This window comes from Sus scrofa, chromosome 4, assembly GCF_054392235.1.
Source record: "Sus scrofa isolate SSC_HxYL_T2T_F1_AM1 chromosome 4, Sscrofa_HxYL_maternal_Yorkshire_Landrace_v2.0, whole genome shotgun sequence".
Classification (NCBI taxonomy): domain Eukaryota; kingdom Metazoa; phylum Chordata; class Mammalia; order Artiodactyla; family Suidae; genus Sus; species Sus scrofa.
Window position 1 is genome coordinate 111,923,548 of NC_139386.1, and position 26,991 is coordinate 111,950,538.

A 26,991-nucleotide genomic window follows, 5' to 3' on the forward strand; every position below is an offset into this window, starting at 1 on the left:
TTTGTCTGTTTGCATCCTCATGGTTTTATTTAACATGTTCCTCTAGCCCCAGGATTCTCTGTAAAATTGTAGTGAGAACTAGGATTTTGACTAAATTCAGGTTCAATTTCTTTGGAAGAATACTTTCGTAAGTGAATGACAAGTTTGTGATGGAGTATAACACCGAGTGAAAAGCTAAGATAACTGAGTTCTTGAAGCTCCAAATCATTGTTCAGATAATATTTTCGGGGGGTTGTTGTGGATTAACATTGAAAAATTGGAAACGTTGTACAAAACCAAAAAGGGATCTTGACTTGTGACTTTTCATTGATGATTTTTTTTTTTTGCTTTGTTGTATACTCTCTTCTTTTCATAGATCTATACCAAGATCGTTCTTCTTCTCCACCACCTCCACTGCCAGAAAGAACCTTAGAGTCCTTCATTGTTGCTGATGAGGATTGTAAGTGGCAGTGCTCTCTTTCAAAAAAGTTATAGAAAATGAGACTGTTAAAAGGTGAACAATAAAGTAGGACCTAAGTGGAAAAGGTACAAAGAATGATTAAATAAGATTAAAATAATACATTTTAAAAACGCATAATATATTGTAAAAATAATGCATAAAAAGTCAAGCTAAGAATTACTGAATATATACCTATATATAATCTGAAAGCAACAACCTCCCCCCTTTTTTTAAAGGTATGCAGGCTAAATCTATAGAGACTTATTCTACGAGCTGTTCTAATACCATGGAAAATTCAACATCTTCAAAACAGACACTGAAGACTCCTGGAAAAAGTTTCACAAGGAGTAAGGTAAAGAGATAGGGGTTTATGGAAACATGCCAGAGGCTTTTCATTATTTAAAGTGTCCCCAGGGCTGCCAGCATTAAGATGAAAAATTAGACTAAGTATCTTCACCATATTGATTGTTGACCTCACAACAATCAAAATTAATGGAGGGAAACTAAAAATAAAAAAAATCATAAAGCATGCTCAATAAGATGATAAACTCTTTCCTCCTGAAACTAGACAAACTGATTCCAAAGTTCAGATGCAGGAAAAAAAGAACAAGAATAGCCAAGGAGTTTCCTGGTGGCCTCGTGTGACCTGGCATTGTTACGGCTATGGCACAGGTTTGATCCCTGGCTTGGGAACTTCTGCATGCCACAGGCACAGCCGGGAAAAAAAAAGGCCAGTAAACAGCCAAACAGAAAAAGAGTAAAAGCAATGAAAGGAGATGTTACCAGATGTTAAAATACTGTGAAGCCTCAGTAGTTAAAATGGCATGATATTGGTGTATGAAAAGAAACTCCTACCAACAGAGCAGAAAGAAAAGTTCAGAAGTAGATCCAAATATATGTAGGAATTTAGTATATGATGAAGGGAGCCTTTCAAATAGTGGATAAAGGTGGATGTTTTCATCGTTGTTGTTGATGAACTGGAAACCACCTAGAGGGAAAAAAAGTAGGATCCATACCTCACAGCTATATTCTAGAATATATCCAGGATATATTCTAGATGGAGAAAATATTTAAATATTTTAAAAAACTAGAAACAACAAAAAACTAACCCATCAAAATACTAAAAAAAAAAAAAAAACTTGGAAAGATTATTTTACAACCTGGGAGTAGGAATGACCTTTATAACTATGACTCAAAATCCAGAAGCCATAGGAAGAGAGATTTACAAGTTCAGCTAAATAAAGCAAAATTTCTGCATGGCAAAACAAAGCAAAAAAACCAAACCAAACCAAACCAAAACAAAAACAAAAACAAAAACAACCTTGAAAATCAAAAGATAAAAAACAAATTGGGAAAAAAAGAAATCTACATTGGCATCACAGTCAAAGGACTATATTTCTTTTTTTTTTTTTTTTTTTGGCCCACACCTATGGCATATGGAAGTTCCAGGGCTAGGGATCAAATCCAAGCCACACAGCTACCTATACCACAGCTGTGGCAATGCTGGATCCTTAACCTGTTGTGCCACAGTGGAAACTCCTTTATTTCTTTAATATTTCATATTTCTTTAATATATAAAGAGCTCTTAGAAATTCATAGAAAATAATAATCTTAAAAGAAAAAACGAGCAAAAATATAGGATCTGATAGTTCAAAGATAAGTAAACGTTCATGATCTGCCCTTTAAACATTTGATGTGTTGAGCCCCACCATAGTAAGAGACATACAAATTAAAACCCCAGTGACACACTGTTTTTCATGTTTTAGAATGGCATATTCCACCCTGACCACTCTCTCTTAGGCAGGCGATGGGAAAATAAGCACACTCTTGCACTGTTGGTGCGAACGTCAAGTAGTTTAACTTCCACAGAGGACAAGTTAGCAATATCATCAAAATTACAAATGCAAATATCTTTGGACCCGACAATTCCACTTCTAGGAATTTATCCTACAAATACACTTGCTTACAGCATTAAATGAAATATATACTTGGTTATTCATTAAGTCTTCATTTATAAGGGCAGACAATTGGGAACAGATTAAATAAACCATAAATCATGGCATATGAAACAGCAGAATTGTATACGGCTAAAAAAAGAATGAGGACTCTCTCAATATGTTTTTAGATATTTTCTTAACTTTTGTTTAAAAGGGTAAAACTAGGACCTATATTATATTATATATTCCTGAGTAACTCTGGAAAGATACATAAAAAACTAACGACAATGGTTACCTGCAGGGGGAGGGTTAGAAACTAGATAGATGGAGAACAAGGATGGGAACATTTTTACTAGGATATTTTGAATGATAAATAATCTATATTTAAAAATCTAAATAAAATATTTCAAAAAAATAATTTATGAAGTATCTCATATAGAAAATCACCTTTCTGTTAAGCAGTTAGGAAAACAGAAATGTCATAAAGGACATAGACATGCCCTTGAAAAGAGTACAGTTAATTTCTTCAACTAGAGCACCTGTATGAGAAACAACATGAAAATTATAAAAAACAAAATACCATGAAACCCATTGAAAATGTACATCCTGAGGAAATGTGAAGAAAAGAATCAATCTGGGCAGGTTCCTGGAAGAGCTAAGTTAGCGCCTCTATCCTAAAGGAGGCAGAAGACCTGGGTTTGCTGAAAGGAGGGAGCAGAGAGTAATGTGGTTCACAGGAGGCGTGAACCTCAGGAAACTGAGTACAGAAAATGACCGGCAATTTTTTTTGGCTAACATAGGAACGGCACTGTATCATAGCTATCTTCAGGAACCCTTGTGGGCCCTGGAATGGTTCCTCATAAAGAAGAGACGTAGGAACACCGTCTTTCCCCCTGAGACAACATAGCACTATTTCTAAATACACAGTATGATTCTGATATGGGTGGGGAAAATAGCAAGATGAAGTCAAGTGGAGACTTTGCACTGAATTGAAAAAATTCGAATGGAAAGATAGAAGAATAATTTTGTGCATTTGGATAGTCATTTTGAAAGCAAGGAATCCTTTTGACTGAAGTCCATATCTCGAGTTGATTAGTTTGGATTTCACAGGGAAAAAAACTAACTTATTCCTTTTCTTCGTTTTTGTAGAGTTTGAAAATTTTGCGAAACATGAAAAAGAGTAAGTTTCTTTTACTTATTTTCACTTGTTTTTGTTGGTTTGTTGTTTTTTTTTTTAATTTTCTTTTTTTTTTATAATTTTTTTTATTTCCCACTGTACAGCAAGGGGGTCAGGTTATCCTTACATGTATACATTACAATTACATTTTTTCCCCCACCCTTTCTTCTGTTGCAACATGAGTATCTAGACAAAGTTCTCAAGGTTTGTTTGTTTTTGGTGGCACCTCTGGCATTCGGAAATCCTGGGCCAGGGATTGAACCCATGCCACAGCAGTAACCCAAGCCGCAGCAGTGACAATGCCAGATCCTTAACCTGCTGAGCCATCAGGGAACTCCTTTTTCACTTGTTTTTAGAATATAAGAGTTCCTGTTGTGGCTTAGCGGAAATGATTCTGACTAGTATCCATGAGGATATGAGTTCGATTCCTGGCCTTGCTCGGTGGGTTAAGGATCTGGCATTGCCGTGAGCTGTGGTGTAGGTTGCAGATGCAGCTCAGATCTGGCATTGCTGTGGCTCTGGCACAGACTGGCAGCTGCGGCTCCAATTAAACCCTTAGTCTGGGAACTTCCATATGCTGCAGGTACGGCCCTAAAAAGAAAATACCATGCCACTTTCACAATTATGTAATTTTTCCTTATATAACCACTCTGAAAAAAATTAACACTCTTATTTCTAAACAGAGCCTCACTAGGGTCCTATGTATCAGAACAGTTACCCCCAAGCTTTACACTGTGCTAGGCTCCACAATGCTAATATTCAGTAGGGAGTAAGGGGAAGGAAAGTTTGTTTGATAGACAGGAATAATCATATGATATGTGGCACTTCCTACCCATTCTAAGATGCTGTCATACAGGAGTATTATTTAAAATTCCCAGCAGCCTAACCTCAGATGTATTTTCTTTGAAAGTAGTCACGGCGAAGCATATTGTGAAACAAATGTGTTGGTTTAGTGAAATAAGCCAAGTATTGACACATTTCCATTTTTACCAAGTATTATTAGCAATAAAAGTCTGTTGCTTACTGGTTTTCCTATATTGCACAGAAAACAAAACTCAACTCCTGAAACTGTGGGAAACTGATTATCTCAGAAATCCTATTTACAATTACACAGAATATAAAACATGGTGATATATTTTTTATAAACTTGAGCTCCTGGGTTAATCATCAAGGACCAAATAGATACTTGGTATTCTCCTGGTATTGTAGGGAGGGAGAAAGAGCGCTGAGAAAACTTGATTTACAATATTATCTAAGTAAGAAGGTTTATAGGATTACAATTGAATCGTATGCTTTTCTTTTGAGTTTTCACTCTATCTCCCTATCCATAAACTTGTGCTAGTCCACTTTCATTGCCACTGCACTTGATCTCTAAAGTGAACTGATTTCTCACCTACAATGGGCTAAAGCATGATTGGAAAATACACTCTTTCCTCTAAAGTCACTCAAAAGCGAATTTATTTATTTATTTATTTATTTATTTATTTTTTGTCTTTTTGCCATTTTATTGGGCCGCTCTCGCAGCATATGGAGGTTCCCAGGCTAGGGGTCGAATCGGAGCTGTAGCCACCGGCCTACGCCAGAGCCACAGCAACGCGGGATCCGAGCCGCGTCTGCAACCTACACCACAGCCCACAGCAACGCCGGATCGTTAATCCACTGAGCAAGGGCAGGGATCGAACCCGCAACCTCATGGTTCCTAGTCGGGTTCGTTAACCACTGTGCCATGGCGGGAACTCCTCAAAAGTGAATTTAAACATTTCAAGAGGAAATCATAGTACAAAACATATGAAATAATACAGCTAAAAGCAAAGAAATGAGTGACTGTGACTAGCCAGCCAGAGACTGATTTTTATCAGCTTAGTTTATGAAATACCTAGTTTTAGTTCTCTAAAAAAAGCAGAAAACAAAATCAAAAAACTTTCTTTCTGTAGCTCCAATCCCGTCTCGGGGATACCAAAGATACAGAAATTTCAGGTAAATTTAGGTTGACATAGATTCGAGTCTGAATCTTTTAGACTCTAATCTTATTTCTAGTAAGAGCTCCCAGGTCATTCTCTAGATTTAGGCTAATTTCTGTTTCTCAGCTGCTTCCATCCTCTGGTCTTTGGTACTTAAATGAAGAACAAAATCCAGCCTCTAAAACTGATCCTGAAGTTTTATACTTATCTGCCTTTGCTTGCATGTGTGTTCTCTTTCCCTTCTAGAAGGTCCCGGACTCCTAAATTCTATATATTCTTCCTTTAGCCTGGATCTCTTATCAGTCCTACTTTGAACAAAATTAGGATTCTTCACTCGTTGTTTTAAGTTAGCATCCAAGCCTGATGTCTGCCTCTTTCTTTCTTTCACTTATGTGCTGAATATTTGTTGAGTGCCTACTATGTGCCAGACATTATGCAAGGCACTGGGTACCTGATGGTGAACAGAATAGTGTGAATTTGGTGTGTTGTTGGAACTCAAAGGAAGTCATAGCTGCAGGGTACTAAGGGCAGAAAGGGGTAAGCTGTGTCTGAAAGATGAGAGAGATGAGGGAGAGGTAGTTAGAGCCTTGTGGGCGTGTTAATGACCCAGTGGGTGGTCACAGAAGTGTTTGAAACAGAGATGTTACAGGATCTGTTTTTTGAAAAGATCCTTCTGGCTGCTGGTTGAAGCTGTCAACTATCATGCCTGATGCCTATTTTTAGTGGGAAACTTTAATTGCTGAGAAATTCTTCAGTGCCAAGTGACAGAAAGCCCAACTTAAACTAGAGTAAGCAGAAAAATTTGCTGGCCTATGACCAAGAGTTCAGATGATGTAATTAGGGCCTAATCTCTCATTATGTATCTCCCAACGTTGTTTCACTCCGTGGTAGCTCAGCCATAGGCAGGATGTTATCATGTAATTTTAAGCTTATGATGAAAAAAAAAAAAAATGAGCTCTTTCCTGGTTGCTCAAGAAACAGCCTGATGCCTCGTGTTGATTGGGCCTGATTGTTTTGGCTAAACCCCTAAACCAATTATTGCCAGAGTAGTCAATGCTCTGACGAAGAGGACAGTGTTACACCTTATTTTTAACAATTGTTACATGTGGACATTGACCAATAAGGAATGAGGTCAGGCCTAGGTAACTGGTGTGACCATGGCAAAGTACCAACTGACAGCTCCAGTCACTGGTCAGTTCCTTGACCTAAGGGTGGAATCAGCTTCACCCTAAGTATGAAAGCTGAAAACTGGAGAGGGGTGATTTCTTAAAGGAAACTCCAAGTTTTTTGGTTTGTTTGTTTTTGTTTTTGTTTTTTTTTTTTGCTTTTTAGGGCCACACTCATGGCATATGGAGGTTCCCAGGCTAGGGGTCAAATCAGAGCGGTAGCTGCCGGCCTATGCCGCAGCCACAGCAATGCAGGATCCGAGCTGCATCTGCGACCTATACCATAGTTCGCGGCAACACCGGATCCTTAACCCACTGAGCAAGGCTAGGGATCAAATCCATATCCTTATGGATGCTAGTCAGACTCGTTAACCACTGAGCCACGACGGGAGCTCCCAATTCAAGTTCTGTTATCAGAAGAAGGAATTAATGCTGAGTAGGCAGCATAAAAATATTGATGACAACCCAAATATTCAGAATAGTAGTTCACTGAATGTATATGCGAAATCTTAGTCTCCAGTTGTAAAAAACCAATATTCTCTTTAGGAACAATTGCTTTCTTCCTGAAAGATGTATATAGTTCTCAGCTCATACGCACTTTAGCGATGACTGCTATCCCCTAACTTTCTCACCTTCACCTACTTATTATGCATGTCCCTATTGTCAGTGCCTGGGCCAATGCTTGACACATAGTAGGTTTTCAATAAAATACATATTTTAATTGAATCTGATTGAAATGCATGGTTTACTCTAGTGATTCATACTCAAGTAGCTCTGGGAATGGGGCGATGTTTCTAGAATCTTAGTATTGGGTATTGGTGCACAAAACACATATGCAGTCCTTACACTACATTCTGTGAATGAACCCAAAAAAATGTGAATATTTAATCATTTCTCCCTAATTATGTACTGTTTCTTAGAAAGTTTATTCAAACCTGAAATTATCTTTTTTTTTTCCTGACTACACAGTGCTTGTGCAAAATATGGATCATGTTTCACTGGATTGTTTTCAAAATTGGGCAGAAACTGATGCATGAATATATTAAGGTGCTGGGAATAGAACTACATACATATATATGTACTATATATATTATGTATAAATACATTATATATATATATAGTCTTTTCAGGGCGGTGCCTATGGCATGCGGAAGTTCCCAGGCTAGGGGTCAAATCAGAGCTGCAGCTGCTGGCCTACACCACAGCCACAACAACACCAGATCCAAGCTGAATCTGTGACCTATACCACAGCTTGTGACAATGCTGATCCTTAACCCACTGAGTGAGGCCAGGGATTAAACCTGCAACCTCATGGATACTAGTCGGGTTTGCTACTGCTGAGTCACAACAGGAACTCCTGAGAAATATGTTTTTAAGTTTACCTATATGTAGCTAAAATGCAAAAACAAGGCAATATAACAAGGATTTGGGGAGATTCTGGGCCTAACTAGCATCATCTATAATTAAAAAAAAAAAAAGAGTAGGCTAGGAAGTGAAAAAAGATATTCCAGGAATGGAAGATGGTTGAAAAAAATCACAGGCTTGTCATGGATGAACTAATGTGAAGAACAAATGATTTAAAAGTGTGCAAAGAATGCTGGCACAACATTGTAAATCAACTATACTTTAATAAAAAAAATAAAAGATTAAAAAGTGTACTAAGAATGGTCAGAGTGCAAAGAAAGATGAAGTTGAAAGCCAAAATGAGAATCCCAGAAAAAGTTGATTCATAATAAAATGGATCTTACTGAGTTCTTTGGTGATTTTCTTTAGTGTTGGGTTTACTACACAATCTGTTTGCAGAGAAAATAAATCTTTTTAAAAAATATGCACACAAAAATGAGAAAATTATACTGTCACCCCATTTGTAAGCATCTGTATTTTGTTACATTTGATAGTGATGTGTTTATATGGAAGTACTAATTAATTTGGGGAAAATGTTTAATCTCAACAGTTATGTAGTCTGAGTTAGTCTTTACTCTTTCCCTTACATTTTTTTCTTTTGACTTCTAGATGTCTGTAATTCTTCCCCACCAAACAAGCCTGCAGACCCTGTTCCGTCAAATAACTCCAGTTCCTTTCTGAATTTTGGTATGTGTGTTACCTCCCAGCAGAGTTTTAAAAAATGTTTATCTTAATTATTCATGTATAGTATAAAATATACAACTTTAAATGATTTAAGTTTGCATGTATAAGTCCTTATATTTATATTATTTTCCATGCCATTTACATCTATCTATCTATCTATCTATCTACCCGTGGCATATGGAAGTTCTCAGGCTAGGAGCTGAATCAGAGCTGAAGCTGCTGGCCTATGCCACAAGCACAGCATTGCTGGATCCGAGCTGTGTCTGCAACCTATACCACAGCTCACGGCAATGTCGGATCCTTAACCCACTGAGCAAGGGCAGGGATTGAACCCGAATCCTCATGGATGCCAGTCGGGTTTGTTAATTGCTGAGCCATGATGGGAACTCCGTATTTTTATTTTTGACCTCAGCCACCTCTTACACCTTACATAGGCCTGAATTACATAGCATATGTGGAAAATAAAGCTAGGTAACCAAATGATCACGTTGGCAGGTAGTAAATGAATGTGAAAACCGAATGAAATGTTACAATACTTTAACAGTAACAAAAAAAATGTACAAGTGTGATGAAAAGAAGAGCAGTATTGCTATCCTGTATAATTCATTCAATGGTAGCTGAAGCCCAATTCTGACCGTTTAAAGGAATGTTTGCCCAATTGCTCCTAAGGATAAGCTATACATTGAAATGATAATTTTATATTAAACATTCTATTGTTCTTTTTTTTTTTTTTTTCATCTTTTTGCCATTTCTTGGGCTGCTCCCATGGCACATGGAGGTTCCCAGGCTAGGGGTCGAGTCGGAGCTATAGCCGCCGGCCTACATCAGAGCCACAGCAACAAGGGATCTGAGCCGAGTCTGCAACCTACACCACAGCTCACGGCAACGCCAGATCCCTAACCCACTGAGCAAGGCCAGGGATTGAACCCACAACCTCATGGTTCCTAGCTGGATTCGTTAACCACTGAGCCACGATGGGAACTCCAAACATTCTATTCTATATGCCAAATTCATGACACTATCTAAGGCAATAATATGTATACTATAACTTTTTGTAAGAAGTACAGTAAATAATGTAGGCTATTACTACTAAGAATGATTACTAATCAAAAGCCAGATCCCCCTGAAGAGGTCTAGGGAATCCCCAGTGGTCCCTGGGAACTGCTGCTCTATGGTATCGTCCTTATCTGAATAATCAAAATTGTTGCTGCCACATTCAAATTGCAGGTGACAAGAAGAGGAGAGAAAAATGTGGAAGAGGTTTGGCCTCCTCTTCCGATCTAAAGGCACTGACTGGCCTGGAAGAGGCAACATTACACTGGTTCATTCCTTTCCCTTGAAGAGAGCTTATACGTGTGCTATATCTAAATTGTAAAAGACACTGGGAAATGAAATAATGCTGGGCATACAGTTTCCCATAAACTATTCTATTCCTGAAGAAGAAGCAAGGAAAAATTTTGGTGGACAGATAGCAATTTCCGCTGTACCTGGTGTTATGGTCCCAATCTTACTATGGCAAAATATTTAACTAGAATCTCTGGATCTATTTCTTGGGCTTTAAAATTTTTATTTGGATTACATTAACTCTAAAGTTTAAAAGGCTATAATTAGAAACAAGGTATTCTTCTTATGAAATCATTTAGTTAAAAATTTCAGGAGTTCCCGGCTTGGTACAGCAGAAATGAATCCGACTAGGAACCAAGAGGTTGTGGGTTTGAACCCTGACCTTGCTCAGTGAGTTGGGGATTCGGCGTTGCCGGGAGCTATGGTGGAGGTTGCAGATGCGGTTCGGATCCTGTGTTGCTGTGGCTGTGGTGTAGGCCAGCAGCTGTAGCTCCATTTGGACCCCTGGCCTGGGAACCTCCACATGCCCCAGGTGCGGCTCTAAAAAGAAAAAAAAAAAAAAATTTCAAATAAAATATTATTTAACCTATGAGAAAAGCACCAAACTCTGGAACACAAATGTTTCTTGCTTCCTTCTTTTCTCTCAATGAGAAATAACACTTGAGTAAACTCATGGCCCATCTAACTTTACAATGACCTATGATCTGAGGATAAAATATACAGCTGCCTCCATGTTGTTTCTTCAAAGTTGAATATTTTACCTACATAAAAAACAGCACTTGGAGTTCCCTTGGTGGCTCAGCGCTTAACCAACCTGACTAGGATCCAGGTTGTTGGATGTGTGTTGCATCCCTGGTCTCACTCAATGGGTTAAGGATCTGGTGTTGTCGTGAGCTGTGGTTTAGGTCACAGACGAGGCGAGGCTCAGATCCCGAGTTGCTGTGACTGTGGTGTAGGCCGGCATCTGTAGCTGCGATTAGACCCCTAGCCTGGGAACCTCCATATGTGGAGGGTGGGGCGGCCCTAACAAAGACAAAGAGGCAAAAAAAAAAAAAAAAAAAAAAAAGAACAAAGAAAAAGGGGCAATATAGGTATTCCTCAAATTTCAGATATTTAGTACTTGCAAGTATGTTCTTACTTCTATTCTCAGTCTATTTGGTTTAATTCAAACTATCTGGACGAATGGATAATTTTGTAACTATTGTGTGAAACAATTTAACCTGGACTATTTTTCCTTCTATTTTACTTACCATTCTGAAGAGTAAAATGTACATGAATTAGGTTGTGTTCCCCCTCCCACAATTTTTTTTTTTTTACCATCACATTAATAAATTAAATTTTAGTGGGTTTCTGGGTTTTATCCTCTTTTCTTCTTCCCTTATCTCTTTTTCTTCCAGTTCTGATATAGTTTTGTGGTTTAGATTTAAGCAACACTTGAGTAGTTTACTATGTGCCAAGCGTTGAGCTAGAAGCTTTAACAAATATCTGGTCGTTTTCATCACTTCTATAAGGTATTAAATTCCCGCAATTTTATAAGATGATGAAATTGAGTTTTGTTTGAGTTTTGTTTTCCCTTTGTATTTTTATTCTTTCATTGCTCAATTTGAGCCCTTCAAATTGCTGAATGCAAGAATACCTTGAAAATATATCTCCACCAAATAAAAGCAAAGTTATATGTTGCTAACGTGATAAAGAACCTATGTCACCAACCTGTATATATTCTGAAGTTACCCACAAATAGCCTTCATTGGTTATGCAAAATTGCCTGATTCTCCTTCTGTGTGTGTTCTGTGGGTGAGGAGGTTGGAGGGGAGTATTTGAAGGGAGAGATAAATAAAAAGAATTAACTACTTAGGTTTTCAGAATTATTTCTTTATTTTCAAATATAATCTCTGAGTAGATTGAGGGCTTTCTGGGTCGAAGTAGAACTGGATTTAATACAATAATTTTTTAAAGCAATAGTGCTTATTTTTCTGAAATTTAAATTTCCTAGGTTTTTTTTTTTTTTTTTTTTTTTTTTTTTTTTTGTCTTTTGTCTTTTTATCTTTTTGTTGTTGTTGTTGCTATTTCTTGGGCCGCTCCCTCGGCACATGGAGGTTCCCAGGCTAGGGGTTGAATCGGAGCTGTAGCCACCGGCCTACGCCAGAGCCACAGCAACGCAGGATCCGAGCCACGTCTGCAGCCTACACCACAGCTCACGGCAACGCCGGATCATTAACCCACTGAGCCAGGCCAGGGATGGAACCCGTGACCTCATGGTTCCTAGTCGGATTCGTTAACCACTGCACCACGACGGGAACTCCTAAATTTCCTAGGTTTTTTTGTTTGTTTTATCAACGAGTGGTGGATGAAAAGATGCAGATAAAGGATATTACTAAAACAACAAAACAAAACAGATTAAAAAATGGGTAAAGGAATTGGATAGAAAGTTTTCCAGAAAAGACATATAAAGGCTCAACAGGCACATGAAAAGATGCTTAACGTCAGTAATCATAAGGGAAATGCAAACCGAAAACCACAATGATATAGCACATCATATGTTAGAATGGCCATTATCAAAAAGACAAGAGGCAAGTGTTGGTGAGCCTATGGAGAAAGGGAGCCCTTGTGTAGTGGAAATGTAAATTCGGGCAGTCGCTACAGAGAACAGTATGGAAGTGCCTCAAAATATTAAAGACAGAACTATTATATGATCTAAAAATCCCACTCGAATATATATAGCTGAAGGAAATGAAATTATCTCAGAACAAATATTTGTACCTCCCATTCATTCCAGCTTTTTTTTTTTTTTTCTTTTTAGGGCTGCACCCTTGGCATATGAAAGTTCTCAGGCTAGGGGTCGAATTAGAGCTGTAGCCACCGGCCTACACCACAGCCACAACAACGCAGGATCCGAGGAGTGTCTGTGACCTACACCACAGCTTACAGCAACACCGGATCCTTAACCCACTGAGGGAGACCAGGGATTGAACCCCCATCCTCATGGATCCTAGTTGGATTCAGGAACTGCTGAGCCATGAGGAGAACTCCGTGTTCTGGCTTTATCTACAATAGCCAATTCACGGAAATAACCTATGTGTCCACTGATAGATGAATGGCTAGAGAAGATATGAGAGGTGTATGTATACAGTTGACTCTTGAACAACACCTGGGTTAGGGGTACTGACCCCCTTCACTGCAGTGGAAAATCCTCCTATGGTCACCCCTGTCCCACAGGGACTTGGTTCCAGGCCCTCCCGTGGATACCAAAATACAAGGATACTGAAATCCTTTATACAAAATGTTTTATTTAGTATTTGCATATAACCTATCCACATCTTCCTGATTACTCTAAATCATCTCTAGATTACTTATAATACTCCATACAATGGAAATGCTATGTAAATTATTTGCTGATGTGTGGTAAATTCAAATTTTGCTTTTGAGACTTTATGGAAGGATTTTTTGAATGTTTTTGATCCACTGTTGGTGGAATATGCAGATGTGGAAATTGTAGATGCATAATCTGATGATAGGGAGGGCTGACTCTATATATACATATATGAATATTTGAATATTATATATGAAGGTATATACACATATATTCACTCACAAAAAAGAAGGAAGTCCTGTCTTTCTTTTGTGACAACATGGATGGACCGTGGGGGCATTACTCTAAGTGAAATAAATCAGACAGAAAGACAAATACTTTATGTTCTCACTTATATGTGGAATCTAAACAAGCTGAGCTCACAGAAATACAGTGGTGGTTGCCAGGGGCTGGGAGGTGGGGGAAATGGGGAAATGTTGGTCAAGGGGTACAAACTTCCAGATATAAGAAGAATAAGTTCTGAAGATGTAATATACAGCATGGTAACTATAATTAACAGTTCTGTATTATATACTTGAAAGCTGTTAGAAGAATCTGAAATGTAATCACCTCACACACTAAACGGCAATTATGTGAGGGGATGGAGGTGTTAACTAACCTTAATGGGGTAATCATTTTGCAATACATACATGTAGCACCTTAAACTCATATATGTCACGTGTGAACATACATATGTCAATAATATGTCAACAAATTTGGGAAAAAAGCCTATTACATGCTGAAATAGCAAAGGCTGTTATAACCAGGGTTCTTTCATCTATTACCATTATTAAATTTGTAAGTGTTCTACAATTTTAAAATGTTATTAGTATTGTTATCATTTAAATATTAACCTATTAGAATGCCTTTACAATCTATTACTAACTTAATCAAAGATGCGTCTAAACTTTTGGAAAAAACTCCATGTATTTGCATGTATAATACACACTAAAATCCAAGTGATAATTTCTATATAAGAAATCTTTTTTCATTCAATTTTGTTTTTGTTCCCAGGTTTTGCAAATCGTTTTTCAAAACCCAAAGGACCAAGGAAACCACCATCAACTTGGAATCTTTAACACAACTTTGGAATATAGACTGGAACTGAATATGCAAATAAAACTACTAGAATACTGCTAGCTAAAATAAATGATCTATATTCATAATATCAACAATGAAGATATGGAATGTGTTAGTTTTTAAAAGAAAAGCAATATGCAAATAAGTGCCAGAAGTTTTACATTTTCATCTCATTTACATTGGGTTGGGAAAGTGCAAATAAGAGTTTGTCACTTGAGCTATGTATAAAGAATGCTGTATAAGAAAGTTTTAGAATGGACTTATTTTCCATTTTTGGAAGTTATTTTTATTTTACTTTACTTTTCTACCTAAATAGAAACTAAAAGACTTGTAAGAATTGGATCTCAATTAAATGTCGGATACTGCCAGAAATGACTATAAATAGCGTTTTGAAAAAATCTTACTTTGTGGTTACAGTACAAAATTACTGCTTGTGACAATGACTATTCTCTGGGAGTTATTTTTGCCTACATGGAGTATACATCTTTCTAAATGTTGTGGGAAATAAAGAGTAGTAAGAAAAGAAGTTATATTTAAGAGAATAAAATATGTGTGTAATGCCAGTAATCAATCTTTTATATGGATACACCAAATAACAAGAGTTCAGTTACATTTCTGATGAGTTTTAGGTGAAATTATTCAATTACTAAATCTAGAAGAATAATCAACAAAGTAGCTATCTTTTGATAGCATTTTTTTTTTTCATCTCAAAAGTCCTATATAAATAAACATGGACAATTTATATTCAGCTCATCAGAGGTACTACTACTTAAATTTTTTTTTTCTATGTGAATATGGCTCTGTGTTAAGAAAGTTTATCTAATTTTATGTAACAAATAAATTAGCAGGTAATAATTAAGCATTCTGCTGAATTCCCCTCAACGATTTCATTTAAAATTTTTATAAACTCTCTAAAAATCAAATACTTAAGACAGTATTTGTTCTTCAATATTTTTCATTAGCAATCCCAACGAAGGCACACATTGGATGAAATATTACCTGTTTATTGTGTAATGTATACAACAGGTGCTCAATAAACTTCTGTTTTTAAACTAACTTTAGTGTTCGTTGAGTTGAATCCTTCTTGAGGCACTAGAGGTACCAAACCACAGTGATTTTATCTGAGTACTTTATTGTAATCTATTACTTCCGAATATCTTTATCAAGGAGATAAAATCCTAACGCGATGGCGAAATTGTAAATAAATTTCTGTCCAGAAACCTTGGGGAGCAGTGACGATTTCTGGAGTGTTCTCTGGGAGGCACACTTCTCAAGTTTATGCAACCTTATACTTAAACGATTTGAAAAAACCTTAAATTCCTAAACACGCTTTTCCATCTAGAATTTTTTCTTAACTGTAGAGAGGGACTCGACCCTTCCAAGCACTAGCTGGGATGGGGCTCGACCGCGAGCTGGGGCGGCGCTCATCAGTCTCTCAAGCAGTTCTTGCACCTGCCTCGTCGCGCCTCTACTTGTAACCATAGCAATCGGTGGCTAGGAAGAGGTTCAAAAATGTCTGATTTGCAGTTCCGCTCTATTTTAAAGCAAAATCGCCCTCAGAGCACATTACTAAGTGCCCCTTTCCTCCGCATCTCAACGCTTGTCCAAGGGTAAAAGGCCGGAGATTCTTTTACCTCACAAAGGTTATGGAAGGAAGAGGAAATTTAAAAGTAACTATGGAGACACCTCCTCTGTGTTAAACGACGAAGGGGCAAACGGAGACGATAATGGGAACGCGCCGACAGACTCCGAAAGCCATTAACATTGTTTCGGCCGTTAAGGCGGTTGGCGGCAACTCTCCGCCCAGCGGCGGTTGCGTCGCATCCCGAAGCGTGACTCGGCGCACGCTCTCTTTCTGCTCCTCCGCTTGCCGAGCCACCGACGCGGAGGGGGCGCGGGGGAACTACCGCTCCCGTGAGGCTCTGCGCGGCCCAGGGTGCTTTACAATAGAGCTGGGTCGGCGGGGCCTGCGGAGAAGAGCTGGGAAGTGCCGCTTCCGGCTTGTTCAGCTCTGGACGAAGAATGGCCGAGAAGTGGAGGGTGGGGGAGAGACTCCAATGCCCAGCGGGCCGTGCGCGGGCGGCGCCTGCGCGGTACGCGGACGGGGGGGCGGTCGGGCCATTTAAATGTGTGTTTGTGGGTGAAATGGCTGCGCAGGTCGGAGCGGTGCGCGTAGTACGGGCGGTGGCGGCGCAGGAGGAGCCGGACAAAGAGGGGAAGGAGAAGCCCCATGCTGGGGTCTCGCCACGGGGAGTGAAGCGGCAACGTCGAGCGAGCAGTGGGGGGTCTCAGGAGAAGCGGGGGCGGCCGAGCCAGGACCCCCCTCTCGCTCCCCCTCACCGGCGCCGTCGCAGCCGCCAACATCCCGGGCCGCTGCCGCCAACGAATGCCGCCCCAACTGTCCCAGGCCCTGTTGAGCCTCTGCTCCTGCCGCCTCCGCCGCCACCTTCGCTGGCACCCGCCGGGCCCGCTGTCGCTGCCCCGCTCCCCGCTCCGGGCACCTCGGCCCTCTTCACCTTCTCGCCGCTGACGGTGAGCGCGGCCGGGCCCAAGCATAAGGGCCACAAGGAGCGGCACAAGCACCATCACCACCGCGGCTCTGATGGTGATCCCAGCTCCTGCGTTCCGGGAGAGCTCAAGCACAAGGACAAGCAGGAAAACGGCGAGAGGACTGGAGGGGTGCCTCTAATCAAGGCCCCCAAGAGAGGTGAGAGGGGGCGATGTGCCCCGAGCTTGAGTTCCATCTAGGTCTCCTCTCTCTGTTGCGATATCCCGCCCCTTTAGCCCTGAAAGACGCCACCCCCCTGCTTACCTCCTGCTGCTCTACTCCCTTGAGCCTGCTGGGGTGGACCCTGGATTTCAAACCGTTGACATAGTCTGACCTACTTGGGGCTCCTCGTTTCGAGGCCGAGCTGTCAGTTAGTAACCCTCTTGTCCCCTCCCGAGCCCTTACCAACGTTTGTTTTCAAATTCGCCAGGCTTTCCGCGCCGCGCGGTCCTTGGCGTGGGATTAGTAGGTGGGTTATTAAAAACTGCCTGTCTAAAGTAAAGGTTTGTCGCTGAAATCCTTTTTTCCCGTTTTCCTTGATGGGAAGCTTTAATATTCCCTCTCTTCTGCTCCAAAATATTTACGAGTGTGGTTTGGGGCTTTAATGAGTTTAAATTTTTACGGAGATCAATTCGACTCACTGGTTTTCTTAGCTTCTGCAAGGTGAGATATCAGATGCAGTTTATCTTGGTTGGTTTTTTACTTGGAGGTAAAAAAATCATTTTTAATCTTTATGTGCAAGCTTAATTTTCAGAAAAGTAGTGGGGGAGGTTTCCTCTCCTTGATCCTAGACTATTGGCCCAACCGTACCTCTGAAAAGTGGCAGTGTTCAGTAGTTGCATTTTAATCTGTCTGGCACAGCAAATTGAGAGTTTATTTATTTCCAGCAATCCTCTCTAGAGTCAAGAATATTTAACCTAGAAAGTGAAGAGTTATCTAAGTGAGTGTGGGTTCCAAAGAAATTAGGTTGACTAAAATTGGGTTTTCCTATTTCCTAGTACCTGTAGCATTTATTTACATTCTCTTTAGCAGAAAAGGCAGGGCGAATAAGAATTTTGATTATGCCCTGTGTTTGTACTTTGTATAAGATTTTATATAATTTGTTAGTGTTATCTAATCAAGAATTTAAAATACTGTGTTTCTTAGTACTGGGGCAGTTATTGCATGTTAGTGAACTTGTCTTTCAGTCTAAAGTTGGTGAGTCTTGGATTTCTCCCACATATTTGTTCTTAACTTAGGGCTAATAAGTTTTTTTGTGGTGCCATTTTCAGATATTGCAGTTCCTTGCAAATAATTGTGTGATAAGCTTTTATTGAATTGAATTAAATCTTTCTTCTTTTGGTGTATCCAAACCCAAATTCCTCAGGAATAGCACTTATGCCAAACTGACACGAGTGTCTGTTTCCACCACCAGTATGCAGTGACCTTGCTCTCTTTTTGTTTTTACCTTTATTTCTCACCTTCTTTCATGTGTGTATGTGTTTTTGTGTGTTTTAACTGTACAGAGCTAGTGGGACTCTCAGAGATCATCCAAGTCAAATTTGTATTGTAAAAGAGAGAAAACTGAGGCCTAAAGTAGTGAAGGCACTTGTCTAACCTAATCACAATAACACGTATCCCCCAAAAAAATTAAAAAAAAAAAAAAAAAAAAAAGACTCATTGGCACAATAGGGAGTAGAACCCAGATCTCCTGAATCCTGGTTCAGACTTCATCCCCAAGCTGCATCATGTTGCTTTCTCCTTTTGCTCTTCATTTCCCCCACTTCTTTCCTTATCCTTTCCCTGTGCCGTGGCATCAGGGTGGCAGTAGTCATTCCCATTAGGAATTTTTGACCTATCCTCCTCTTATGGGGGATAGTGGCAAATTAATGTATAATAATGTATTCACAGTATGACAATTTTCTCTGAAAATTGCAAAAGCTGTGTCTTTAAAAAACAAAAACAAATCATTAACCCAGTGCTGCCAAAACTTTGTCCAGTGATGGAAATGTTTTCTATAAATGTGTTGTCCAGCATGGTAGCTATTAGTCATCTTCGGCCCTTGAAATAAATACTGAATACTTGAAATGTGGCTACTGTGACTGAGGAACTGAATTTTTAATTTTATTTCATTCTAATTAATTTATGATAGTTTCCTTAGGCTAGCAACTACCACACTGGGCAGTGCAGCTCCAAGCATTTGTAGTTTGCCAATATCTGAAGAAAGAAAGTGGGTTAAGATTAGATCATTTAGGGAGTGCCCTAATGTAATCTAGTGGTTAGGTTCGGCACTTTTACCAGCTGCTGCTGCTGCTGTGGCCTGAGTTCAATCCCTGGTCTCCGAACTGAGATCCTATATCAAGGTGCTGTCTGTATGTGTGGCCAGAAAAAAAAAAAAGTTAGGCCATTTAAAAATGTTTAAACATTTAAGTTTTTCTAAATATTGACATGTAATTGACATTTAACATTGTGATTAGTTTTAAATATATAAAATAATGATACAATATTTGTATGTATTACAAAATGATCACCACAATAAGTCTGGCTTAAACATTTTGACTTTAGAAATGAGAGGCTCTTGGATTACATGTCTGGGGGGGAAGGTTCCCTGCCTGGCCAGATATATTGGGGAAAAACAAAGTGTACAATAGCCTTCTAGATACATGACCCATGCTGACATTTAAAAAATTCTGAGAATCTTACAGAAAAACTGATTTAACCTTGTTTAATTCAGGTTTTGTACCTGTTTTAATGGATACCTTTTGTTTTTCCACTGAGTATCTTTATACGTGTTATAATGGTAAACATACCTCTGGAGTCAACATGAGTTTAAATTGTGACTCTGCCCCTTCCTTTGTGACCAGGAACAAATTAACATCCCTCAGTTTCAGTTTTCCTGTCTGTAAAATGGGGTTTTGGAGTTCCTGTTGTAGGCCAGCGGAAAGGAATCTGACTAGTATCCATGAGGATTCCGGTTTGATTCCTGGCCTCGCTAGTGGGTTGCTGTGAGCTGTGGTACAGGGTTGCAGATGTGGCTCGGGTCTGGCATTACTGTGGCTGTGGTGTAGGCCAGCAGCTGTAGCTCTGATTCAACTCTTAGGCTGGGAACTTCCATATGCCTCGGTTATGGCCCTAAAAAGCAAAAAAGAAAAACTAAAATAAAATGGGGTTTTGGAATTTCTTTTATAAGATTGTTATGTGGATTAAATGAGGCAGTATGTGGAAAGCTCTTGAAACAGTGTCAGTCATTAGGCACTGTGAAGACTGCATTTTGTTATTTTATTGTGCTTGGTCCTTGAAGCAGCTATAAGGTTAATACGAGGAGTGGCTAGATTCTTACAGAACTATGTCTTCCCTTCTCTTATCCTCAGATTTTCAGAAACTATTTTAACTTTTTATTTTGAGATAATTATATATTTGTAGAAATTGCAAAACTGGTACAGGGAGGTCTTTACCCTTCACTAATTTCCTCCAAAGGTTACACCTTACATAACTATTGTATACTATCAACACCAGAACATTACACACAGTGTTGTCTGTATAGTTTGTTTGTGTCACCTTTTTTTTCCTTTTTTGGCTATGCTGCAGCATGCGGAAGTTCCCAGGCCAAGGTTCCAGTCTATGCCACAGCAACAACCTGGGCCATAGCAGTGGCAGTTTAGGATCCTTAACCTGCTGTGCCACCAGGGAACTTGTGCCATCCTAACACCTGTAGATTAGTTTAACCACCACTGCAATCAAGATAACTATTCCATCACCACAAAGATCACCCTTGTGCTATCCCTTTGTAGTTTTAGAACATCCCATGTTTTCACCTTTCTTAGCCTCTAGAAACCATCAGTTTATTTTTCAGCTCTATAATTTTGTCATTTTGATAATGTGACATAAATGGAATAATATGGTATATGATCTTTTGGGATTTTTTTTTTCACTCATTATGTTTTCAAAATCATTTCAAGTTGTGTGTCTCAGTAGCTCACTCTTTTTCACTGCTGAGTAGTGTTCTATGGTATGGATATACCACAGTTCAACTAGTCACCTTCTAAATAACATTTTGATTATTTCCAATTTGGACATTATGGATAAAGCTTCTGTGAACATTCACATTTAAATTTTTGTGTGGACGTAAATTTTTATTTCTCAGTGAATGTGATTGCTGGGTCATGTGGTAGGTATATGTTTGGTTTTGTTTGTATTTTTGGTTTTTTGTTTTTGGAAGATAGGGCCAAACTTTTTTGGATTATCTGTACCACTTTACATTCCCACCAACACTGTATAAGAGATCCACTTTATCCACATCCTTGTCAGTATCTGGCATTGTTACTATTTTTATTTTGTCTAGAATGATACCTCATCATGGACTGAAGTTGCATTTCCCCAATGGCTAGTGACATCTTTTCATGCTATCATTTGCTGACCATATATCCTCAAAATGTCTTTATGTCTTTTGCCCATTTTCTAATTGTTTGGGTTTTTTTTACTACTAAGTGTCAAAAATTCTTTATATATTACACACACACACACACACACACACACACAAACACACACATCCTTTATCAGAATAATGGTTTGCAAATATTTTCACCCACTCTCTTGTTTTTTTATCCTCTTAACAGAGTCTTTACAGAGTAAACATTTTAAATTTTGTTGAGGTCCTATTTATTAATTTAGTTTCATGGATTATGCTTTTGGTGTCATGGGTAAGGTCCTACAAACTAGGTCCCAAAGATTTTCTCTTGTTGGTGTCCCCAAAATTTTACAATTTTAACTTTTACATTTGAATACCTGATTCATTTTAGTTAATTTTGTATAATGTGAGGTTTAGGTCAAGGTTCTTTTTTTTTTTTTTTTTTGCCTGTGATATCCAATTGCTCCAGCACCTTTTGATAAGACTAGTCTTTCCCCATTGAATTACTTTTGTACCTTTGTCAAAAATCAGTTCTACTGCCTATTTTTATACAACTAATGAGCTAAGAATAGTTTTTACATTAAAAAAATTTTTTTTATTATTTACAGGTTTTTACATTTTAAATGGTTGGAGAAAAACCCATGACACGTAAGAATCATATGTAATTCAAGTTTTCTAGAAATAAAAGTTTTATTGGGACACCACTCCACTCATTCAAATATACTCTCTGTGGGAATTTTCATACTACAGCAGTATAGACATTACATGGGACAGATCATATGGCCTGCAAAGCTTACTCTTTGGCTCTTTATAGAAGTTTGCTGACCCCTGAGATAGATCATTCAGCTAAGACACATGCACACCAGCCCAACAGTATTCAATCCAGATTCATGTAGAAGTCAATTATAAATTTTGAATTCTAGACATTTCAAGTTGCTCGTAAATAGTTGAAAGAAAAATTTAATCTGTGGATGTTAAGGTAAACCTGCTTCATGTATAAAATGGAAAGTAAAGGATTTTTGAAGAGGTGAAGTGTCACTTCAAATTTTCTCCTTAGTATATGAAAGAACTGAATCTAGAATACAGGTTTTTGTTTTGTTTTGTTTTTTTCACTCACGGGTCAGTTCTCTTTTCACTTTTTACAAAGCTCATTTGCATTGTTAATTAAGAGATGTTAGGAGTTCACACTGTGGTGCAGTGGGTTAAGAATCGCTGGCTGTGGCTTGTGTTGCTTTGGAGGCATGGGTTCAATCCCTGTCCTGGTGCACTGGGTTAACAGATCTGGTGTTGTTGCAACTGTGACATAGGTGGCAGCTGTGGCTCAGATTCAGTCCCTGGCCAGGGATTTTCCATTTTGCTGTGGATGTAGCCGTTAAAAAAAAAAAAAGGTACTAAAATATTTTTTGTTTCTTGTAAGCAACAGGTTTGAATCTTGATGAAATATTATAGATACTTTTGCCTTTTTTTTTTCTGTTTATGGCCACACCTGCGGCATATGAAAGCTCCCAGGCTAGAGGTTGCAGCTGAGGCCTACGCCACCGCCATGGCAACACGAGGTCCAAGCCACATTTGCTACCTGTGCGGCAGGTTGTGGCAACACTGGATTCTTAACCCACTGAGAGAGGCCAGGAATCCCCATGGAGACTCTGTCCAGTCCTTAACCTGCTGAGCCACAATGGGATTCCAACTTGTGTCTTTTGAAATCTTAATTTTTTCTGTCCCTCTTATTACTCATAAAAAACCTAGAACAAACTTCCTCAAAAAAAAAAATCAAAATAAGTAAATGCTTCTTTTTAGTTTTTCTTGGCTAATGAATTTATGATCTTAGTAGTATTTATATATATACATACTTTTTTTTTTTTTTTCTGTCTTTTTAGGGCCACACCCATGGCATATGGAGGTTCCCAGGCTAGGGGTCCAATCAGAGCTGTTGCCGCCGGCCTGCGCTACAGCCATAGCAATGCCAGATCGGAGCCACATCTGTGACCTACACCACAGCTCATGATAATGCTAATTTCCGCTGTGCCATGATGGGAACTCCTCACAGTTTTCATCTTTGACCAACTGTCCAACTTCTGTCGTAGGAAGAGTGTACCTAGGTTACACAACTAATCGAACTTTTCTGTAATGTCAAGAAGCTATTTGTAGGAATTTTAATCGAGAAACAGCTGATTGTTTTTGGTGATAGGAGTGGGGAATTATTTGGGGATTATGCAGAGACCTGAAATAATCAAAAATCTCATTTATCAGAACAACACCTTCAGGCACTAGTATTTTTTTCTTACCCTAGAGAAAGGCGAAAAACTTTTAAGGACGTTTTTGCATAACCTAAATAATGTTATTTTTCGCGATTATGCAGAATTATTATGTTGTGGGTACTAAGTAAAATATTTGTTGAATATACTGATGTTCCTTTTATTGGAGGTTCTTCCAAGCCACCTCAGGTCCCTTAGTTACAACGAGATAATTTTAGTTGATCATCTAAGGGGAGTGTTGCAGAGGAGTAGATAAGGCAGAAAGGAAGAGCATATGGTATAGTGTACTGGAAGAGTTGCGGAGTCATACAGGTAAGAGTTTGAATCTAGGTTGTCACCTACCATCTTTGTGACCTAATATAAGTAACATACCTTGGTTCAAGCTCTGTTTCCTTCTCTGTAGAAAGGATTTCCATATCTACTTCACTGGTTTGTTTGGGGATTAAAATGAGCTAATAAACGTGATCCCTAGCAGACACTTGGTGACTAATAGTTTTCTTCCCTTTCAGAGATCCCCCCCCCCCTTTTATGTGATTCTCCTGTGGTATACCACATTGTACTCTAGGACGATAAATTCCAGCTCTAGTTTTGATATGCTAGAGTTATTGCCAATTATTTCAAGGAATGTTATCAAATATTGTTGTGAAAATGATAAAGACGGTGAGGGAGGGCTCATTCTGTGTCAAATGCTGTGATAAGGGCCTTCTGTTCATTGTCTTAATTCTTACAATAACTCTGTGAGATAAGTATTAGTATTAATAGTATTTTAGATGGTAAAATGGAAGTTTAAGAAGATTTGTGAGCTTGCCCAGAGGCCTTAGTTAGCAGTAGAGTCAGGACGTTAACCTAAATCGGTCTAAGTGTGAAGCACCTGCTCTTAAATAGGACAGTCTGCTGCCTCTACAATTCAACTATTTTGGAGTAATAGTACTAGTTAACATGTCTTGAGTATTTGTCATGTCCTGGGACTATTCTAAATATATACTTTGTTTTACACTGATTTTATGAGGAGGTATTATTTCCCCCCATTTTACCAATGAGAAACAAGGTACAAAGAAATTAACTGTGAAGGTGTTACTGCTGTGAAGTGGTAGGACAGGGATTCAGCCAGTCACTTTTATTTATTCATTTTTTGTCTTTCTAGTACCACACCTGAGGCCTATGGAAGTTCCCAGGCTATGGGTTGAATTGGAGCTGCAGCTGCCAGCCTATACCGCAGCCATGGCAACTCGGGATCCAAGCTGAGTCTGCGACCTACATCGCAACTCATGGCAACGCTGGATTCTTAACCCACTGATCAAGGCTAGGGATTGAACCTGAGTCCTCAAAGATGCTAGTCAGATTAATTTCTGCTGAGCCATGATGAGAACTCCGCCAATCACTTTTAAGCACCATACATAATTAGAGGGGTGGCAGGAAAAGTAAGACAGTGTTACAAGCATGAATGATTTACTAAAATGATGGCCTTCAAAATCTGCAGTTTTTTGGTTTTGTCCTTGGTGTTTTCCTTTTGTCTTTTTGTCCTTCAGTGGCATATGGAGGTTCCCAGGCTGGAGCATAATTGGAGCTGTAGCTGCCCACCTGCCAGAGCCACAGTAACACCGTATTTGAGCCATGTCTGCGACCTACACCACAGCTCACGGCAACACCAGGTGGTTAACCCACTGAGCAAAGCCAGGGATCGAACCTGCAAGCTCATGGTTCCTAGTTGGATTCGTTAACCACTGAGCCATGATGGGAACTCCTTGTTCCCATAAAAATAAAACTTTACCCTTTATTATGATTAATAAAATATAAAAAATTATAATTTTTTTGCTTATCCACCATAATTTTTAGGAATTGGGGCTATCATGTATTTTTTAGTCTGAGCTGTAATTCAAGCATAATATGGTATTATGAATTTTTAAGTTTTGTAATATGGCAAGGTAATTTTTTTACATTAAGGAAGGATTCAGTAGTGATGTTAAATGGTAGTATTTAATTGTTGCTAATATTAAGGGTATTACCACATATGAGGATTTTATTGATAATGTCATGTATTAATCTACAGTTACAACCACTTTTTTTTTTTTTTTTTTTTTTTTTCTTTTTTTTTCCCCCTAGTGCTACACCTGTGGCATATGGAAGTTCCGAGGCTAGGGGTTGATTCGGAGCTGCAGATCTGGTCTACACCACAGCCACAGCAATGTGGGATCCGAGCCGCATCTGTGACCTATACCACACCTCACAACACCAGATTCCTAACCCACTGAGCAGGGCTCTGGGATTGAACCCGCATTCTCATGGATACTAGTTGGGTTTGTAACCTGCTGAGCCACAGTGAGAATTCCTTTTTTTTTTTTTTTTTTTTTTTGGTCTTTTTGATCGAACCTGCAACCTCATGGTTCCTAGTCGGATTTGTTTCTTCTGTGCCACATTGGGAGCTCCGAGAATTCCTTACAGTGACTTTTTTTTTTTTAAAGACAGCCAGCAGGTTGTCTCTCAGATATTTGTATCTTTTCCTTTGTAGAATTACATACTTCTCTTTATATTTAATTTCACAGTTTGATATGTGAAAGCTGTCCTTAATCACAGATACAGTGTATGTTAGTTCTTTTTCTGTTAAAGAATGGATGTCAGTTAAACATTAACTTTTGCACCATAGGGAAATACTCAAAATATTACTCCCTAAATATGTTTCCTGGAAAGCTAAAAGCACTCTACTAGAAATGGAGATTGTGAGGACTTCAGACATTGACTTTTTTTAAAAAATTGCTACATAATTGACATATAACACTGTGTACATTTAAGGTATAAAACATACTGATTTGTTACATTTATTGCATAAACATTGACTTTATTTATTTTAAAAAATTGTTTTGCTTTTTAGGGCTGCACTGCAGCTTGTGGAGGTTCCCAGACTAGAGGTCTAATCAGAGCTACAAGCTGCTGGCCTATGCCACAGCTCACAGCAACACCAGATCTTTAACCACTGAGCAAGGCCAGGGATCAAACCTGTGTCCTCATGGATGCTAGTCGGATTCGTTAACCACTGAGCCACTGTGGAGCTCCCAGAAACACTGACTTTTAAATAACATTTTTAATTCAAGGCAAGACAACCCCAGTATCATTCTCTTAAAGCAATGATGACTAATCTTACTCTAATAACCTTTAACAACTTTGTACATATATGCCATTGTCAATTAGTTGCCACCACAATGATTAAAAAAATAAATTTTCTTTATTCATGGAAATTCATTAGCTAGTATGATACAGCTAGT

The 26,991-nt window shown here is 38.8% G+C and overlaps 2 protein-coding genes across 5 annotated transcripts in view; both read left to right on the forward strand.

Annotated features, from left to right (window-relative positions):
* The window catches only part of PTPN22 (protein tyrosine phosphatase non-receptor type 22), a 66,096-nt gene extending 50,499 nt beyond the window's left edge, over positions 1-15,597 (forward strand). For both annotated transcript variants that reach the window (XM_021090719.2, XM_021090718.2), the window contains exons 17-21: positions 356-439; positions 676-791; positions 3,526-3,556; positions 8,694-8,771; positions 14,476-15,597. In XM_021090719.2, coding sequence (XP_020946378.1) covers positions 356-439; positions 676-791; positions 3,526-3,556; positions 8,694-8,771; positions 14,476-14,540 — 374 coding nt within the window. In that variant the 3' untranslated portion in view covers positions 14,541-15,597. The remainder of the gene's footprint in view (positions 1-355; positions 440-675; positions 792-3,525; positions 3,557-8,693; positions 8,772-14,475) is intronic.
* Positions 15,598-16,077: 480 nt separating this feature from the next.
* The window catches only part of RSBN1 (round spermatid basic protein 1), a 48,502-nt gene continuing 37,588 nt past the window's right edge, over positions 16,078-26,991 (forward strand). For 2 of the 3 annotated variants that reach the window (XR_014844470.1, XR_014844469.1), the window contains exon 1: positions 16,079-17,248. Coding sequence is in view for 1 of the 3 variants with exons in the window: in XM_021090720.2 (XP_020946379.1) it covers positions 16,564-17,248 (685 nt within the window). In the remaining 2 variants the exon portion in view is untranslated. Of the gene's footprint in view, positions 17,249-26,991 lie in introns of all 3 variants that reach the window. The other variant, XM_021090720.2, reaches the window with a different exon arrangement.